Source organism: Myxocyprinus asiaticus, chromosome 13 (genome assembly GCF_019703515.2).
Source record: "Myxocyprinus asiaticus isolate MX2 ecotype Aquarium Trade chromosome 13, UBuf_Myxa_2, whole genome shotgun sequence".
NCBI lineage: Eukaryota > Metazoa > Chordata > Actinopteri > Cypriniformes > Catostomidae > Myxocyprinus > Myxocyprinus asiaticus.
Genome location: NC_059356.1, coordinates 7145956 through 7166326, shown reverse-complemented (window position 1 = coordinate 7166326; position 20371 = coordinate 7145956). Strand labels below are relative to the sequence as shown.

The following is a 20371-nucleotide window of genomic DNA, read 5'->3' as shown; positions in this document are numbered from 1 at the left end:
ATGGAGAAAACTTGGCACAGTAGTGAACCTTCCCGGAAGTGGCCAACCTTCCAAAATTCCTCCAGAAGCACAGAAACAAGTCACAAAAAAGCCAATGACAACATCCAAGGAACTGCAGGCCTCTCTCGCATCAATAAAGATCACTTTATTTGACCTGTCAGGGTTCAGAAAGAAAAGGATTCAATTTTCAGGGTAATACACAGTTTATTGGGAAAATGGGAGTTCAAGGGGGTGACATACAGAAGCAAGGGCTAGACTGGATAAGGTCCACAGTCAATGACGGCCTCAGGTAGCATAGACAAAGTCCATGGAACGGTAACGCCCCGTCAAGAGCAGTCCGCACAGGAGGTCAAGGACAATGGCGAGTGAGACAGGGGGAGCAACGGGCAGTGGTGGCAGGTGGGGGGGGGGGGATGGCAGCGGGGAAGCGGGAAGATAAGCACTGTCCAGCAGCCAGAGAGACGGGGAGACTGGAGAGAAAAAATTTAAATAAAAAGGAAAAAACAAGACAAAACTGATCTGAAGGCAAGCCACAGAGATAAAAAAAAGAAAAAAAAAAAAAAACACAGAAAAAAAAAAACACAGAAAAAAAAAACTATTAACTATGCCAAGTAAAAATGTAGAAAAAGGAAGGAGTAAATAAACTGGATAAAACTAAAAAATCTAAACCAAGCTGGATAACAAGAGAGCTCAAGACACAGCAAAAGAAAAGCAAAATACAAATAACTTTGAATCCAAAGCAAAATCAAAACTGAAGAAAATAAGGCTTGACTGGATAACTAGGCTACCAGGAACGGCAAGATGAAAAGCAAGACGTGAATAACAAGACGCATGAACACGATCTGGCACGGAACAAAAAACATGAAGGTAAAATAAAGGGAAGCTAATGAGGGGTAACACGTGAGAGTAATAATGAACTAACAGGGTAACAAGAGGGCGGGGCGACAACTGACAGTTGAACGCATGGCAGACACAACAGAACAACACATGCAGAAGCACATGGCGAACGAACACAAACACCACACGCCGAAGCATGTGGGCAGACAAACAAGACGACGGACGAACGACGGCACAGACACAAACACAACTAGACTGATCAAACCGGCGTCCTGACACTGACCATCCATGGAAGTGTGTTGAGGTGAAAACGTCATGGTTACTTTCGTAACCTCCGTTCCCTGATGAAGGGAACGAGACGTTGTGTCAATGTAGTGACACTAGGGGTCACATTTGGGAGCCCCAAACACCTCTGCTTTTTTGAAAAAGGCCAATGAGAATTGGCGAGTGGAATTTGCATGCCACTCCCCCGGACATATGGGTATAAAAGGAGCTGGTATGCAACCACTCATTCAGGTTTTGAGTTGAGGAGCCGAGATAAGGTCCCGGCCATTTCAGCAGGTAGTTCAGCATTGTGGCAAGAGGGACACAGTGTCTCGTTCCCTCCATCAGGTAACGGAGGTTACGAAAGTAACCATGTTGTTACCTATCTGTCACGCACTCAACGTTGTGTCGATGTAGTGACACTAGGGGTCCCTATACAAAACACCACAACTAGCTGAACTGTGTTACGTGAAGTGGCGGTGTGTGAAGGGCAGACTGCTATGTGCCTCGTAGCCAGTGCACCAGGCCATCACGTAACCTCCCCCAACACTCTTTTGAGCGTCAAACATTCCATCAGGAACAAGTCGACTGCCCAACTATAGGGACAGGCTAGCCCAGCCGAGGCCTCTATTCCCTCTCTTTTTCCCCCAAAAAGAGTGGAATTTGTTAACTGACTGGGAGCCATAAATGTCTGCGTCGGGGGGTGTCCCTCCCAAGGGGAAGACACCGTGGAGACCATACCCGGCCCAAAAAGGGGGGGGGGGGTATTTTGAGTGGAATATGTTACATGGTCTTACCAAGTCTTGTCGGAAGTATGTCATGTGGAGAGGTCCCATGGTAAGTCCTACCCAAAGGGGAGGAGTTTCTACAAAGCATGGTGACCAGGGGCAGAGGGGCCTCTGCCCAAGGAAGATGCAGTTTGCCATCAGGGAAACAATTTTGCGGAAGATATCACATGGGGTCACCTTCGGGGAACCAGCACATGTGGAGCACCTACCTCAGTAAAGGGGCTCATTAGCACATGTACTGGGCCGGTCAGCGAGTTTCTCCGCAAACTCAGCTGCCAGAAGGCTAAGGAGGAAATTCTTCCAGGGATCACAGTCTGTGAACACGACTGGGAGTCAAGAGTGCACGTCTTCACCTCAAGGGAGGGGAAAGGTGCTATGCGCAAGCGGTACACCCAGCCAGTTGTCCCGGAACTTACCTAATGTAAGTGTACTGCCAATACGCGGGACGAGACCAGCTCAACCCGGAGAATTTAGAACCTTGCAAAGGTGTTGGGTGTTGCCCAGCCTGCTGCTCTGCAGATGTCTGCCAAAGAGGCACCATTGGCCAGGGCCCAGGAGGCCGCCACACTCCTGGTGGAGTGGGCTTGTAACCCCGCAGGGGGTGTCACGTCCTGAGCCTGATATGCCATCGTGATGGCGTCGATGACTCAGTGGGCGATCCTCTGTTTGGAGACAGCGCTTCCTTTCTGCTGTCCACCAAAGCAAACAAAGAGCTGCTCAGAACTTCTAAGGCTCTACGTGCAATCCAAATAGATGCGTAAAGGTTGCACCGGACACAGCAATGCCAAGGCTGGGTCTGCCTCCCCCTGGGGCAGCGCTTGCAGGTTCACCACCTGATCCCTAAAAGGAGTCGTGGGAACCTTGGGCATATAGCCCGGTCGGGGTCTCAGGATCACGTGAGAGTAACTCGGACTGAACTCCAGGCACGATTCGCTGACAGAGAACGCCTGCAGGTCCCCTGCCCTTTTGATGGAAGTGAGCGCAGTCAGGAGGACAGTCTTTAAAGAGAGTGCTTTAAGATCAGCTGACTCCAAGGGCTCAAAGGGAGCTCCCTGTAGACCCCGAAGGACTATGGAGAGGTCCCATGAGGGGACGAGGCGCAGTCTGGAGGGATTCAACATCCTAGCGCCTCTCAGGAACCTGATGATCAAGTCATGCTTCCCCAAATACTCACCATCTACAGCATTGTGATGCGCCGAAATAGCGGCTATACACACCTTCAGAGTGGAGGGGGACATCCTCCCCTCCAGCCTCTCCTGCAGGAAGGAAAGCACTGATCTGACTGCACATCTCTGGGGGTCTTCGCGTCGGGAAGAACACCACTTAGCAAACAGACACCACTTCAAGGCATACAGGCGCCTCATAGAGGGAGCCCTAGCCTGAGTGATTGTGTCTACCACTATGGGTGGTAGGCCACTTAGGTCTTCCGCATCCCGTCCAGGGGCCAGACATGGAGATTCCAGAGGTCTGGTCATGGGTGCCAGATGGTGCCCCGTCCCTGAGAAAGAAGGTCCTTCCTCAGGGGATTTTGCCAGGGGAGGGCTGTCGCGAGGAGTGTGAGATCCGAGAACCACGTCTGGGTGGGCCAGTAGTGTGCTACTAGGATGACCTGCTCCTCGTCCTCCCTGACCTTACACAGGGTCTGTGCAAGTAGGCTCACTGGGGGAAACGCGTATTTGCGTAGTCCAGGGGGCCAGCTGTGTGCCAGCGCATCTATACCAAGGGGTGCCTCGGTCAGGGCGTACCAGAGTGGGCAGTGGGAGGATTCCCGGGAAGCAAACAGGTCTACCTGTGCTCGACCAAATCGACTCCAAATCAGCTGGACCACCTGAGGGTGGAGTCTCCACTCTCCCCTGAGGGTAACCTGACATGAGAGTGTGTCCGCTGCGGTGTTGAGGTCACCCGGGATGTGAGTGGCTCGTAGCAACTTGAGGCACTGCTGACTCCAGAGGAGGAGACGGCGGGTGAGTTGTGACATGCAATGGGAGTGTAGACCACCATGGTGGTTTATGTACACTACTGATGCTATGTTGTCTGTCTGGACCAACATGTGCTTGCCCTGGATCAATGGATGAAACCTCCGTAGGGCGAGCAGTACTGCCAACAACTCTAGGCAGTTGATGTGCCAACGCAGCTGCGGGCCAGTCCAGGAGCAGATTGCTGTGTGCCCGTTGCAGACGGCACCCCAGCCCATCTTGGAGGCGTCTGTTTTAACCACGACACGCCTGGAGACCTGCTCTAGGGGAACCCCTGCCCATAGAAATGCAAGGACGGTCCACGGGCTGAAGAGGACAGATCGGTGTGAGGGCCACGCGATGTGTCCCATGGCGCCATGCTAATCTCGGGACTCGAGTCTGAAGCCAGTGCTGAAGTGGTCTCATATGCATCAACCTGAGCGGTGTGGCCACGCTGAGGGTGCCATATGCCCCAGGAGCCTCTGAAAAATTTCAGTGGAACTGCTACTCTCCATCTGAATGCTCGTTCATGAGGCGTGCTGTCATCGAGACTGAGTCCAACTCCAGACCGTGAAAAGTGATGCTCTGAACCGGGGAGAGCTTGCTCTTTTCCCAGTTGACCCAAAGCCCCAGTCGGCAGAGGTGCCGGAGCACGAGGTCCCTGTGTGCACACAGCAACTCTCGAGAGTGAGCTAGGATTAGCCAGTAGTCGAGATAGTTGAGGATGCGGACGCCCACATCCCTTAGCGGGGCAAGGGCAGCCTCTGCGACCTTCGTGAAGATGCGAGGGGTCAGGGACAGGCCGAAGGGGAGGACCTTGTACTGGTACGCCTGGCCTTCAAAGGCAAAAAGCAGGAAGGGTCTGTGTCGAGGTAAGACCGAGATGTGAAAGTACGCATCCTTCAGGTCTACCGCCGTGAACCAATCTTGATGCCGGACGCTCACTAGAATGTGTTTTTGCGTCAGCATCTTGAACGGGAGTCTGTCCGAAGCCCGGTTCAGTACTCGCAGGTCCAGGATTGGTCGCAACCCACCGCCTTTCTTCGGTACAATGAAGTAAGGACTGTAGAACCCTTTCTTCATCTCGGTTGGAGGGACAGGCTCTATCGCGCCCTTGTGCAGAAGGGTAGCGATCTCTGCACGCAAGGTAGCAGCGTTCTCGTCCTTCACCGAGGTGAAGCGGAAGCCGCTGAACCTGGGCGGGTGCCTCGTGAACTGAATTGTGTAGCCGAGTCGGATGGTCCGGGTCAGCCACCGCGACGGGTTGGAAAGCTCGAGCCACACGTCCAAAATCCGGGCGAGGTGGACCAAGGGAATGATCATGTCGGATGTACTGGCGGGTGGGGCCTAGTGGCGGGGTGGAGCTCGAGGTGCCACGTCGAGGGGATTCGAGCCCCGTGGTTGTGCTGAGTCCAGGGACATTGAAGAACTTACCTGGCTCCTGCCGCCCACCATAAGATTGGCTGAGGAGGGTGGAGGAGGAGTCTTGTTCCTATAGTCCACCGGACCCAATCCCGTGTGGGCGTGTTTGTGCCACAGCTGGGCGCACAGGAGTGGGGGGACCGCCGCTGGGGCACCATACCTGCAAAGATGGGATGGTGGTCATGACAATGGCCATGCACACTGAACATGTGACCCAGGGAACAAGAAAACAGCTCTTTTGTTGAATTTTTGGGTACCGCAGCCTCTTGGACATGCAGCGAAATTAAATGAAAACGAAACAAAAGATTCTCCTCCTGGCCCTCCACCAGGGGATGGAGTGGTCTGCTCACCAGCTCCGGAGAAGTGGGTCTCCTTGCCCCTAGGTCGCCCGTCTCAGGGGCGCTTCGATGCCTTCCTCTGGTTCTTGGCGGCCGGCTGTGAGACGTCTGTTTCCTGCGCTGGGCTCCACTCCGGGGCTGGGCCACGGGGGCGGGCTGCGGCGGAGCCAGTGTTGTAGTTGCAGGAGGATGCCCTTGGCGACAAGCAGACGGGGTGCGGGGTCTTGAGCCGTGCCGGGGCAGGATGTGCTGTATGGCCTCCATCTGCTGCTTCACCGCCGAGAACTGCTGGGCAAAGTCCTCGATGGTGTCGCCGAATAGGCCAACCTGGGAGATGGGGGCGTCAAGGAACCGTGCCTTGTCAGCCTCGCGTATCTCAACCAAGTTGAGCCAAAGGTGGCAAAGGTGGACATAGCCTGCCCTAGAGACCGCGCCGTGACCTTCATCTCCCAGAGAGCGAGGTCGGTCACCGAGCGCAGTTCCTGCATCAATCCCGGGTCAGAAATACCCTTGTGCAGTTCTTTTAGCGCCTTGGCTTGGTGTATTTGCAGGAGAGCCATGGCGTGCAGGGCGGAGGCGGCTTGTCCAGTGGCACCGTAGACTCTAGCCATCAGGGACGACGTAAACCTACAGGTGCTGGATGGGAGTTTCGGGCACCCATGTCAGGTGGCGGCGCTCTGCGGACACAGGTGCACCATGAGCGCCGTATCCACCTGGGGGATCATGAATACCCCCTGGCCGCTCCGCCATCGAGGGTAGCGAGAGCGGGGGAGCTGAAAGACCAGGACTGGGCAGTAAAAGGTGCCTCCCACGATCTTGTCAGCTCCTCATGCACTTCCGGGAAGAAAGGAACGGGGGCTGGGTGTGGCTGTGGGCGGCAACACGAGCCCAGGAACCAACCATCGAGTCACGATTTATCAATCAAACAGAGAGAGAGAAGGTGAGAATGTCTCTTCTCCATTCTGAACCGGTGAGTATTTGTGACAGACCTCCTACTGAAGAGAGCGATACCTCAGCAAAAACATTCGGTAGGTGTAACATTCTTGGCCAAAATCTTGTAGTTTTTAACTGGCTAGTGAGTTGCTGGTTTCAATATACTGTTATGAGAATGTTTTTGGACCATTGCCAGTTCATAGTGGGCCCAGAGCGATGCAGAAAATATAAACCAAGTGATCGACAGGATGTCCTGTTGCTCGTCACGGCTGGTTTGGATAAAAACTCTGAATAACAAAGAAAATATACTGTTTATCGTGCGTCATTTGCTGTCAGGTTAGGACATGGTGTGACTGTAGCTGCCTTCTTCCTCCTCTGTCTGTCTCTCTCAGTTTGATTGAGAAATAAATAAGATTGCATAGAAATGCATCTATTCTCTGACAAAAAAATTCATCTCATCAGACATATTTAGTAAGTTCTGTTCTCTGGTTTGTGTGCAGCTGTGTTGTGTTCTGCTGTTAATATCGCTGTTGCGGTTGAACACCCCATCTTGTGACAGATACTGCTCAGTCAGTCAACAGTTTCACTAAATTATGCATGAGATTTCGGTTTGTTTTGCACCAAACCTCATTATATGCTTTCATAACAATCATGTGTCTCATGGAATAAGACTTCTGAATTATACTTTTGCATGCTTTTGAAGCATGAAGATGTGGTCACCATAAACTGCCACTGGATGACATCACTGAGCACAACATTTTTTCACAATTTCTCCCTTTGTGTTTAGAAAAAGAAAGAAAGTCATATGGCTTTATAACAACACAGGGGTGAGTAAACAATGACTGATTTTTCTGTTTTGGGTGAACTAACCCTTTAATACAGCCATCAAAACAGGTTTTTCTACAGCACCACAAAATGTCTACTACATTGTTTTCCCGTGGAGTGTTCTTCCACCATTATCCATAAAATTTAAGTTAATTTATTTTGTAATGAAATATAAATTAAATATACATTTCTATTTTAAACAGATTATTAACATGATCTAATGTTTCTCTAAATATAGTTCATATGTTGTATGATAATATGTTTATATTTATATTTAACAGTAATTCATACTGAAAAAAAATAAGTTATTCTACTTAATTTCACATTTTCAATTCTTACAATTCTTCATGCTATTTGCTGTTTCATTTCAAACATTTGGGAGCTGAATTTAAAAGGCACTTATTCACGCTAGTGCCAGCTTTGATTTTTAATGGGAATGACAACGAGGCTGTGAGGAATAGATGTATAGTCTCTTCAATGGACTATACTGCAGTTTAAAGTGTTTTTGAATCGTTCCACGGACAAAACATTGAAAAAATATTTGTCTAAGAACATTCAGTATACAAAGAACTCGTGGAAAATCAGATGTGATCAAGGAGCTTTATACAGCTTTATACCATGCATGCTACTGAAGAGATGGTAAGTCTATCCTTCACAGCCTGAGATGTCAAAGATGGTGCTAGCATGAATAAGGTCTATTCTCTATTCAATTCTAAATGGCGCTTATCGAATGTGATTTTTACATTTCCAGATAGCAGGAACTGATACTGACAGCTGGTAGCTCTTCACTGATAACAGTAGCAAACTGGGCTGGTTGTGATGTCATAACAACAACATTCTGCAGTCAATATGGCCAATTTATAAAATAATAATAATAATAATAATAATAACAATAATATGGCCAATTTATACCTGACCAGCTTCCAACATTGTCAAATCATGGTGACTGACTAGTTATCAACATACACAGTTTGATTACTGATGTAATCTAACTAAAGAGATTCAAATCTGTTTCTGTGCCACCAGCACAATGAGACTGTCATTGCACAGTTCACGCATACCTTTGATGAGGCAGCTGTCTTCAGTTTCGGATATTTCTGGACCACTGTATTGGTTCAACTGCGTGTTCTTGTGTATAGGTCTCTTTTTTTATGTGTCTATTTAAAAGTTTGACAGTCTTTTTATTGTTTGTGTCTGCATTCAACAACGTTACACAAGCACAATATGCCTTGTGTTTTATACCGATTTTAAAGCAGCATATTGCATTTGGCATTGTGTGACTTGAAGAGTTAAGGGTTAAAGTTATTTCCTCATCCCCAATAATAGGATACAAAGCAATTTTGTTGATTATCCTACTTTGTCTAATTCTGCTGACTTTAAGAATGATCTTCGATATCAATCTTGTCTTACTGTGAATTAAGTCAAATTTCCCTCTTGATAGAAGAATAACATGAAACCCACATAGGTTTTAAAACCCTTTTTTTTCAAACTTAATAAGCTTGATAACATTGTGCAAACAATATATGGTCATTCCACGACTATCATATAAGTCATATAATGCAAGTTATAACTACTTACATAAACATCTGTACTTGTGTATAACGGGACATCTCCTTATGGCTCTATATGCTTCTACAAACAACATAGACTGGCAGTGACAGCTAGCCAGCATGCCCTCGTCCACTTTCATTAATTCCTTTTTTTTTTTTTTATTCAGGTTCCAGGGCTTTTGTAGATCAATGGTTAGATGGATCGATCAGACGTCTGCATTTTTTCACTTTTCTTGGTGCAAAGGGCAAAATGACACATTTACCTGTTTAAATGAATATCAAATGCTAAAACTACACTGAATTATAGTCCTTACCAGGAATATACTTTAATATCTGTTGTTGTTAATGCTTGAGGACTTGCTATTGGCTGTTGTCATTGCATAATTAATGAGGCACATCTGTGCAGGTTTTGTGGACTGTTTGGGGGTGTTATTAATTAACATTGAAAAGTTATTGGGGGTTATAGTTATGTTTAAAGTTCTGTTTAATGTTAATTATGTCATTTTATGTTATGACATGGGTTTATTTGTTTTTAGTTACCATGGGTGAGATTAGTGTTCCTTTGAGGTAGGTTTGATACTGTTTGAAAAAACAGCTATCAGCTATGTAGTGTTTCAGAATTTAGAATCTTTTCAATAAGTTGCTTGATTTGGTATGTTGAACCATTGGGAAAACTAAGACGGTGTCAGTGTCTGTGGCATGCAATCTGTGGTCCTCCTTGATTTTGCCTATGGCTTTTGTTGTGCTTCTATTTATGTCTTTTCTAACCTTCCAACTGCAATTCTACATTGGTTTATGACCGTCTAACACTACTTAATATACATAGTGTGGTTGCTGCTCTGCCTAAGTTTGATGTCTGTGGATCGCGTCTCTGCCACCCACCATTGTCCTCTCATCCCCCCGCATACCTGTGTTGGCTTCCCGCGAAACTGCCTCGACCGAGACGTCGGAGGGGGCGCGGAAAGCTTGGGGGTGTCACAGTGTCTCAGATCGGCTTTATCGTGGGACTATGGCATGCAAACCTCTTCTTTCCTGAGTGGATCTCAGCTCACCCATCGATGCAGTGCTGGTCAGCATTCTCAGGATGGCTTGTATCAATGGCTGTGCCCTATTGTACCTGGATTCTTTTCAGCACCCCCTCGCTGGATGTTTCCTCGCTGTCACCATGGAGGAGCAAATCTTCAAAACCTACTTCCACTGTGCCGCGAAACACAGTCTGAGATAGTTTCATCACAGCTGAAGATGGCTGTTATTAATGCCCGGTCTCTGGTAAACAAAACTTTTATTCTAAACGACTTTTTTACTTCACATGCACTGGATTTTCTATGTGTTACGGAGACTTGGATTAAGCCAGGCGAATTATATCCATTTTCAGAACTGGTGCCTCATGGCTGTAACTTTTTAAACTCCCCATGTTTTTCTGGTCATGGAGGGGGTCTTGTGACTGTTTTTAAAGGCACTTACAGATCTTTACCCACTGTCTTCTCTCATTGTTTTGAGGTGCAACTTTTACAATTAGTCTTAGCAAATCCTATTGTTATTGCTCTAATATATCATCCACCTCAGCAAAATAAGGACTTTCTAAGTGAACTTGCTGCATTACTAGGTGACCTGGTTACCAGGCACGAAAAGATACTGCTGCTGGGCAATTTTAATATTCACATATGCTGTGCCTCTAAACCATACTCTACTGATTTTTTTCAACTTAATTGAGTCATTTGACTTTGTTCAATGGGTATCTGGTCCTACGCATTCTCATGGTCATACACTGGACTTGATTTTAATTCATGGATTTTCAATTTCTGATATTTAAATCAGTACTGAAACTTTCTCTGACCATAGGCCTGTACTTTTCTTGGTCCCTCTAACTGGCAGAGCACTCAAAAATCCATCTCTGGCACGCTTATCACGTACACTTAATCAATGATCCAGTGAGGAGTTCTTTGCATCATATCAGGAAATATGTTACTCTCTGGAAATGGACTCTACTCTGCATAACATGAATGCTGATGATCATCTTAATCTTTTTAATTCTACATGTGCAGATATCTTGAACTCCATTGCGCCTCTAAAGTACAAAAATCAAAAGCCTGTGCCAGTGCCCTGGCATACTGATACTACACACTCCCTTAGACAGGCATGCAGACGTGCTGAACATAAATGGAAAAAGGACAGACTAAAGGTTTCTTACGAAATTTTGAGAAACTCATACAATTTGTTTCAGAAAGTGGCAAAGGCCACAAAATGTCAATACTTCTCTGAACTCATCACAAAAAATTGTCATAGACCTCAGGTTCTCTTTTCCACCATTAATCTTGTTTTAAATCCTCCTGTGCATCCATTTTCAAATCCTTCAGTTTCTCTATGTGAAAGTTTTGGGAAATTCTTTGTAGACATAATTACAACTTTCACAGAACAAGCTGCTGGATGACAATCAGTCAGGCTTCAAAAGTGGACACTCCACCGAGACCGCCCTGCTGTCTGTCACTGAGTCGCTGAGACAGGTGAAGGCTAAATCCAGATCATCCGTCCTGATTCTGCTGGACCTTTCTGCAGCCTTTGACACAGTCAACCATCAGATCTTACTCTCCACCCTCTCCTCGCTGGGCATCACAGGAACTGTGCTTGACTAGTTTAATTCCTATCTCTCAGGTATGTCCTTCAAGGTATCCTGGAGAGGTGAGGTATCCAAGCCACATCAGCTACTTACTGAGGTACCTCAGGGATCAGTGCTTGGACCACTTCTCTTCTTTATATACACAACATGGTTTCTCTTACCACTGCTACGCTGATGACACGCAACTCTACTTGTCTTTTCAGCCCAACGACACCACAGTGACTGCTCAAATCTCTGCCTGCCTGGCAGACATCTCGGCCTGGATGAAGGAACACCACCTGCAACTCAACCCAGCCAAGACCGAACTCCTTGTCTTTCCAGCCAATCGTGCTTTTGAACATAATATCACCATGCAGCTGGGTGCAACTACTGTAACGCCTTCCAAAACGGTCAGAAATCTAGGGGTAACCATTGATAACAAACTAAATTTCACAGACCACATCTCAAAGACCGCAAGATCATGTGGATTTACACTCTACAATATCAGGAAGTTAAGACCCTTCCTCTCTGAACATGCCACACAACTGCTTGTTCAGTCACTTGTCATAACTAGACTGGACTACTGTAACGCTCTCATTGCAGGCCTCCCTGCATGTGCAATTAGACCCCTGCAAATGATCCAGAATGCAGCAGCACGTCTGGTCTTTAATGAACCAAAGAGAGCACATGTTACACCACTCCTTGTCTCTCTCCACTGGCTGTCGGTTGATGCAGGTATGAAATTCAAGGCTCTGATGCTGGCATACAGAACAGTCACTGGGTCTGCTCCAGCATACCTAAAATAATTTCTGCAGAGCTACGCTTCCACTAGAATCCTGTGGTTGGCTAAGGAATGTCGCCTTGTTGTTGCAACACAAAGAGGAAACAAAACACTTTCCTTGACTTTCAGCATCATCATACCATGTTGGTGGAATGAACTTCCCAACTACATCCGTGAAGCTGACTCACTCTGTCTTCAAAAAACAACTCAAAACACATCTTTTCCATGAGCACTTAACCAGTCATTAAAAAAAAATAAAATAAAAAAAATTAAAATCCTGTTGCACTTTATTCTATTTTGAATACTATTCTGATGCTAGTGAAACTTTGTAATATGGCACTTTTCGTACCACTGTCTCCTTAAGATGATTCGCTTATGTGTTCCTCTTTTGTAAGTCGCTTTCGATAAAAGCGTCTGCCAAATGAATAAATGTAAATGTAAATTATTTATATTGTCAAGCCGTTTCTCGTCTCCTCCTTTGCCTCTAACCCCTTTACACTGAGATCTTGTGATCTTGGCCTACTTTCTGTGTCTAGATCTAGACTTAAAAAAAGAGGTGGTCGTGCATTTAGGGTCGCCGGTCCGAAACTATGGAATAGTCTACCTCTCCACCTCAGGCTAGCCCCTTCAGTCTCAGCATTCAAATCTGTCCTAAAGACTTACCTGTTTTCTTTGGCTTTTAATATCCCATAATCATTGTGAATTGTTAATTTTAATATTTTATGTGTTTTTACCTTGTTTCCAGTTGTATCTGCTATAGCATTTTTTTCTTTTAATACTGTACAGCACTTTGGTCAACCTTGGTTGTTTTTAAATGTGCTTTATAAATAAATATTGATTGATTGATTGATTGATTGGTTGGATGTGCCACACACTGGTGACACCTGTTATTGAACTCACATGGCTTGGCCAGTGTGATAAACACTTAGAAACATTGGTTCAAAACAAGTGATTCGTTGAGATTTTGAAGCTTTACAAAGCAAGTTGCTTAAGTGCCCGTCACTGGTTTAAATTAGCTGAAGCCTGACCTATTGGTTGCTTGAGCAAGATATCAATTTGATCATTATTATCTATCAAAAACAGGAAAGCAATGACTCAAAGTCACAGTAAGTAGTCACTCTTTATAAGGTAAATTCCCATGCTATACTACTATTAATGCATGCGCCGGAAGTGTACATATTTGTAAGTCAGCCAAAGTTCAGTGGGGGGTCCATGTCTCCTAACATCTGACCAAAAGTTCAGATTCAGTCTGCAGATGATGTTTGGACCACTCAACATGGTTGGCAGACATGGGACAATGATAATCACTAGATTCAGAATTTATAGTGCTAAATTTTATTTTAACATGGTTGGCAGTGATTGGATGATGCTGGCCATTATTTGAATCAGAATTAATCAACGCTAATTTCTGATTGGTAAAATGCTTCAGCACTGGCTATCACTTGTTTGTTTGACAGTGCAAAGACAGAACCTTGAGATTATGTTGCCAAAGTAGAAAAAAACATTGTGACATAAGTAAAATCAAGCAAATACATTTTTATTTTTATAGTTCTTATTTTTACTTTTCCCAATACACATTGTTTCAAAGCAGAAATTTTACAGAAAATCAGCTGTAATGTCTGTAACGTTTTAAAAACATGAATAACCAACACTCGAGGAAACATAAACAATTTGATTAAAAAAACCTGACTTCTTGGCTTGGTATCATTTAAAATTTCAAAACTTAGTCCAGCTGTGCCCATATGAGGACATACATTTTTAGGAAAACTATTTGCGCTAATATATATAATTTATTTTTTGCATGTTTATTAGGGGCAACTAGTTGCAAATCAAAAAGAGAAAGAAAAATTGCACACAGCAGTTGTGCTCAGGTCTCAGGAGGATAATCGCATTTAGAAAGCCACACTTATCATTTTGTACAGTGGAAAGGCATTTGTGATACCTCAGCTAATTCGCTGATCTGCGCAGTACCGCGTGAAAGAAAGCTAACAGATGTCAGGTTAATTTCACTATATGTTTGACACTTTCACTTTTGATTTTTTGTCTCCACAGGTGCCACATCCGTGTGATTGACACCTTCGGCACAGAGCCAGCTTATAATCATGAGGAGTATGCCACAATGCATGGCTACAGGACCAACTGGGGCTACTGGAACCTCAACTGCAAGCAGTACATGACCATGTTCCGTAAGCCTTTCACTTTGTATTATCAGAGACACAAGACATTCTTATACAGATGAATAGGATGTATATTCAATACCAAACATGGCAGTATACGGAATAAAAGTCCCACCTTACAGTTAAAAGGGCCAATCAATAGTAAATTACTAAAACAATCATCCACTAAAATCATGCATTACTTCTCTAAAATCATAATCAGATTACTTTACTTTTTAAATTAAGTAATTCGTAATCACATTATTAATTATTTTCATTTGAATCCTAAAAAGGGCAAGAGAATAAAGAGACGTCAGTGAAAGAAAAAAAATAGGAAACATTTGGATTTAATACATTTCCATGTTTTGTTTTAATTGTCTTAATTTTACAGCTTGAAATAAGAAATTCTGAAAATAACATTGAGAAGATAGGAACATTTGCCTAGAGGTCAGCTGCATTCTCTAAAAAATGCTGCCATATTACCTTTAGATAAAGATTGCGAGTTGATGCCAGAGTTTATACTAAAAGTTGCATGTTCTCAGTATTTGCAGGGTGTGACAAGGCAGACGAGGAATGAGGATCTAAATGCAGCTTTTAATAAAACAAAGATGAATAAGGTAACTCAGAATAAAAGGAAACAAAAGGCACAGACCATGACAACACATGTGAAGACTGACAAAGAAACCAGGGGAAACAAGGGCTTAAATACACAAGGGCAAACAAGGGAATGAGGAACACCTGGGGAAAACAATCAGGGGAAAACCAATCATGAAAGGAAACCACAAAGGACTACAAAACTAACAGGAAACAGAAATGGGGAACCAAACAAGAATTTCAAAATAAAAGTCTAAGCACAAAAACAGGGAATACATGACAGAGCTCCCCTTTAAGGAGCGGATTCCAGATGCTCCCCAAAAAAAAAAATAAATAAATAAATAAATAGTCCATAGAGTGTGGGGGGAAGGGGGAAACAGGCAGTTCAAGGGGCAAGGGGAGCAGAGGAACAAGGCAAAGTCAGGCAGGTTTGAGACCAAGGCGGAGCCGGAGGGATGGAGAGCGATGGCGACGCTGCAGGCTCGGAGGACCAAGCTGGAGCCGGAGGTTCAGAGGGCTGAGGTAGAGCTGGAGACCAAAGAGGCCAGAGCAGATTAGGCAGATGGCCAGGAGACCAAGCAGACCAGAGCAGATCAGGCGGATGGCCAGGAGATCAAGGAGACCAGAGCAGATCAGGTGGATGACCAGGAGACCAAGGAGACCACCTCAGGTTAGGAACTGGGTCAGGAGGCTTGGGAGGCGGCCGCAGGGCTGAGACAGGGTCAGGAGGCCAGAGGAGGGGTAGGCAGAGCCACTGTAAGAGGAGACTCTGGAGGAGCGGGCAGGGACGCTGGAGGAGGAGTCTCTGGAGGAGTGGGTGGAGCCGTGGAAGGCTTGGAGCAAGGAGCCGTGGAAGGCTTGGAGCAAGGAGCCGTGGAAGGCTTGGAGCAAGGAACAGAAGATGCAGGTTTTGGCCCGGGGTTCCCACCATAATCCACTGCGTAAAGGGATCTGCAAAGTTCCAGAGCCTTCTCCACATATTCGCGGAGTGTCCAGTGAGGATCAGCCGGAGGCATCAGTTCCTTCAGTGCACTATTCAGACCAGTCCGGAAGAAAACCACCAGAAAGCGGTCTGGATAGTGCACTAAATTCACTAGCTCTAAAAACTCACGGACGTGATCCTCAACTGGACGGTCCCCTTGCTTCAGAAGCAGAATTCTGACAGCAGCTAGATCCATTTTTGGTCAGTCTTTCTGTGACGAGGCAGATGAGGAATGAGGATCTAAACACAGCTTTTAATAAAACAAAGATGAATAAGGTAACTCAGAATAAAAGGAAACAAAAGGCACAGACCATGACAACACATGTGAAGACTGACAAAGAAACCAGGGGAAACAAGGGCTTAAATACACAAGGGCAAACAAAGGAATGAGGAACACCTGGGGAAAACAATCAGGGGAAAACCAGTCATGAAAGGAAACTACAAAGGAATACAAAACTAACAGGAAACAAGAACAGGGAACTAAACAAGAATTTAAAAATAAAAGTCTAAGCACAAAAACAGGGAATACGTGACACAGGGATCCCCTTTTCAAAATTTTTCAAATGTCAGACTTACTCATTGCTCCTCGCCCCAGTCTCTAAAATGTTTGTATCCCCTAGGACTTCACGATTGCTGTAGCAAAGTGGATAGCCACGATTAATATTGTAGAGGATGAGGCTTAAATATTGAATGCCCATTGCAATGAATAGGGAACCTATAGGGACCAATTCTTTCAATAAACCATCCTCACACTTAAACTTTGGGAAATGTTTAAAAAATAATTGGTGCTTTTTTAGTGCATCATTTTACTGTGGAATATTTTGGAAAATGTTGATAAAAAAATATATATATAATAAAGTTATATATTGTTATGTTTTCTTTTCTAAGAAGGAACTAAATGCATTTTGAGAGGAAAAGAAGTGTACAGTATATAGAATCAAAGCTCTATAGAATGAAATATATAGAATGAAGCTCTTTCTAAATCTACGATTAATCGATATTAACTGAAAAATGATGTGATTAATCACAATTAAATATTTGAATTGACTGACAGCACTATATTTAATATAAATTGGTGTGTTCAATATAATGCCATCACCATAATTGAGATTAGTAGTCGACCAATATGGGTTTATCAGGGGCCATCGTTAATGGGGCCCACTGTCTTGAAAGCAGGGTGGCCAATATTGATATAGACAGTATGTTTGTGTATATATGATACTACACAATTTAACACAAAATGAGACATACATAAAATGGCATACATAAAATGAACACTTGCTGCAATTAACATTTATTTTTCACAAAACTGACTTAAAATTCGCTAAGAAAAAATTATATCTGAAAACAGAAAATTACTGTCAGGAAATTTTGAAACTGATTCAAGGGAAAGGTAACAATTCTTTTTAATGCCCATAATCTCAGAATGGTCAAATTACGGAAAATATTGATCTATCAGATCCAGATTTGTACCAGATAAATGCTGCTCTATTCTTTAAATGTACTGTATGTAGTGTAATAGTAACACATAAAAGAAGTATTGCTCCCTTTATGTTGCTGTAATGTATCATGTCATGTTTTGTCTGTTCATGTTATGATATTTAGCTCTTGTTGAGTGGTTTAATGTGTGGGTATTTTGGTTAAAATTGTATGCGTCAGAGTGCATTCTTTTCTGTGTGAAACGCACAGGGCTCATGATGAACACATTGTGAAGGCAAAATTATCAACATTTTAAAACCACTGTAATTTAAAGGAATAGTTCACCCAAAAATGAAAATTTGCTGATAATTTACTCACCCTCAGGCCTTCCAAGATGTATCTGAGTTTCTTTCTTCATCAAAACAGAATTTAAGATTTTTAGGATTTCATTTCAGGCCTCCTCCTTTAAACAATGCAAGTGAATGTACTCCATTTTTTTTTGATGGTCCATAATGCATATTTAGGGTGCATCAAAATAATCCACACGACTCCAGTCGACAGATAAAGTTCTTCTGAACCCAAACGATTGATTATTTTTAGAAACAAAACAATACTTATATACTTTTTAACTACAAGTGTTCGCTTCTGTACATCTCTGTGACACGCGCTCATGAGAGGGATGACGTAAGCTCGTTGTTAAGGTCACGCGTGGAGGAGGCAGGAAGCGCGTCATTGTTTACAAGAGAAACTTGCACAGACCACAGACCAAGCGCCGTTCACAAACCAAAACAGTCCAAAACAATTTCAAACACGATGTCAGAGAATTTTTATTTTAGAAGAGAAGAGGCGATGAAGTTCCCTATCTGTCACTCACTCGATGTTGTGTCGATGTAGTGACACTAGGGGTCACTCTTGGGAGCCCCAAACACCTCTGCTTTTTTGAAAAAAGGTGAATGAGAATTGGCGAGTGGAATTTGAGCATCGGGCTAGAGTGGAACCCTCCACTCTCCCCTGAACCCTCATGGCTCGACGATCGGTTCCTGGGCAAGGGGCGCCACCCACGCCCCTCGTTCCTTTCTTCCCGGAAATGCATGAGGAGCTGACAAGATCGTGGGAGGCACCTTTTACTGCCCGGTCCCGGTCTTTCAGCTCCCCCGCTCTCGCTACCCTCGATGGTGGAGCAGCCAGGGGGTATTCGGTGATCCCCCAGGTGGATAAGGTGCTCGTGGTGCACTTGTGTCCACAGAATTCCGCCACCTGGCGTGGGCGCATGAAACTCCCATCCAGGGCCTGTAGGTTTACGTCATCCCTGACGGCTAGAGCCTATGGTGCCCCTGGACAAGCCCCCTCCGCCCTGCACGCCATAGCTCTCCTGAAAGTACACCAGCCAAGGCACTAAAAGAACTGCACGAGGGTATTTCTGACCCGGGATTGATGCAGGAACTGCACTCGGCAACTGACCTCGATCTCCAGGCAACGAAGGTCAAGGCGCGGTCTCTCGGGCAGGTGATGTCCACCCTGGTGGTCCAGGAGTGCCACCTATGGCTCAACTTGGTTGAGATGGGAAAGGCAGACAAGGCACGGTTCCTTGATGCTCCCATTTTCCCAGATTGGCCTGTCTGGCAACACCGTCAAGGACTTTGCAATTCTCGGTGGTGAAAAAGCAGATGCAGGTTTTAAAACATATCCTGCCCCGGCACGGCTTAAGACCCCGCACCCTGTCTGCTTGTCACCAAGGGCTTCCTCCTGCAGAAATAACACCGGCTCCGCCGCAGCCCGGCCCCGTGGCCAGGCTCCGGTGTGGAGCCCTCCGCAGGGAGCAGACGCCACCCGTCTCGCGGCCGGCTACTAAGAACCCGAGGAAGGCTTCGAAGCGCCCCCGAGACGGGTGAACCAGGGGTGAAGAGACCCACTTCTCTGGTGCTGGTCGACAGTCAACTCCATCCCCCGGTGGAAGGCCGGGAGGAGAATCTTTTATCACCGCATGCCCAGGAGGCTGCGGCACCCAAAAGCCTGACAAAAGAATGGTTCCCTCGTCTCCTGGGTCACATATCCGGTGCGCACGGCCGTCGTCACGACCACCGTCCACCGTTCCATTTTGGCAGGTGTGGCGCTCCAGCAGTGGACCCCCCCGCCCCTGTGCACCCAGCTGTGGCACAAACACGCCCACACGGGATTGGTTCCAGTGGACTACGGGGACGAGATTCCTCCTCCCCCCTCCTCGGCCAATCTTATGGTGGGTGGCAGGAGCCAGGTAAGTGCTTCAATGTCCCTGGATTCAACATGGCCACGGGGCTCGAGTCCACTCGACGTGGCTCCTCGAGCTCCACCCCGACGCGAGTCCCCACCCGCCAGTACGTACGACTTGATCATTCCCTTGGTCCCCCTCGCCCAGAGTTTGGGCAAATGGCTCGCTCTTTCCAACCCGTCGCGATGGCTGACCCGGACCGTCCGACTCGGCTATGCGATTCAGTACACCAGGTGCCTGCCCAGGTTCAGCGTCGTCTGCTTCAACGCGGTGAAGGGCGAGAATGACGCTACCTTGCATGCGGAGATCATTACCCTTCTGCGCAAGGGCGCGATAGAGCCTGTCCCTCCAGCCAAGATGAAGAAAGGGTTCTACAGCCCTTACTTCATCGTACCGAAGAAAGGCGGTGGGTTGTGACCAATCCTGAACTTCTGCGAGTACTGAACCAGGCTTTGCACAGTCTCCCGTTCACGATGCTGACGCAAAAACGCATTCTAATGAGTGTCCAGCATCAAGATTGGTTTGCGCCGGTAGACCTGAAGGACGCGTACTTTCACGTCTCGGTCTTACCTCGACACAGACACACTTCCTGTGGTTTGCCTACAAAGGCCAGGTGTACAAGTACAAGGTCCTCCCCTTCGGCCTGTCCCTGTCCCCTCGCATCTTCACGAAGGTCGCAGAGG

The 20371-nt window shown here is 45.9% G+C and overlaps 1 protein-coding gene across 1 annotated transcript in view; it reads left to right on the top strand.

The window, feature by feature from the left end:
* LOC127450325 (alpha-1,6-mannosylglycoprotein 6-beta-N-acetylglucosaminyltransferase B-like) overlaps nucleotides 1–20371 on the top strand; it is a 292577-nt gene that overhangs the window by 215300 nt on the left and 56906 nt on the right. Inside the window, exon 10 of the mRNA XM_051714336.1 lies at nucleotides 14342–14475. Within this exon, the coding sequence (XP_051570296.1) occupies nucleotides 14342–14475 (134 nt within the window). The remainder of the gene's footprint in view (nucleotides 1–14341; nucleotides 14476–20371) is intronic.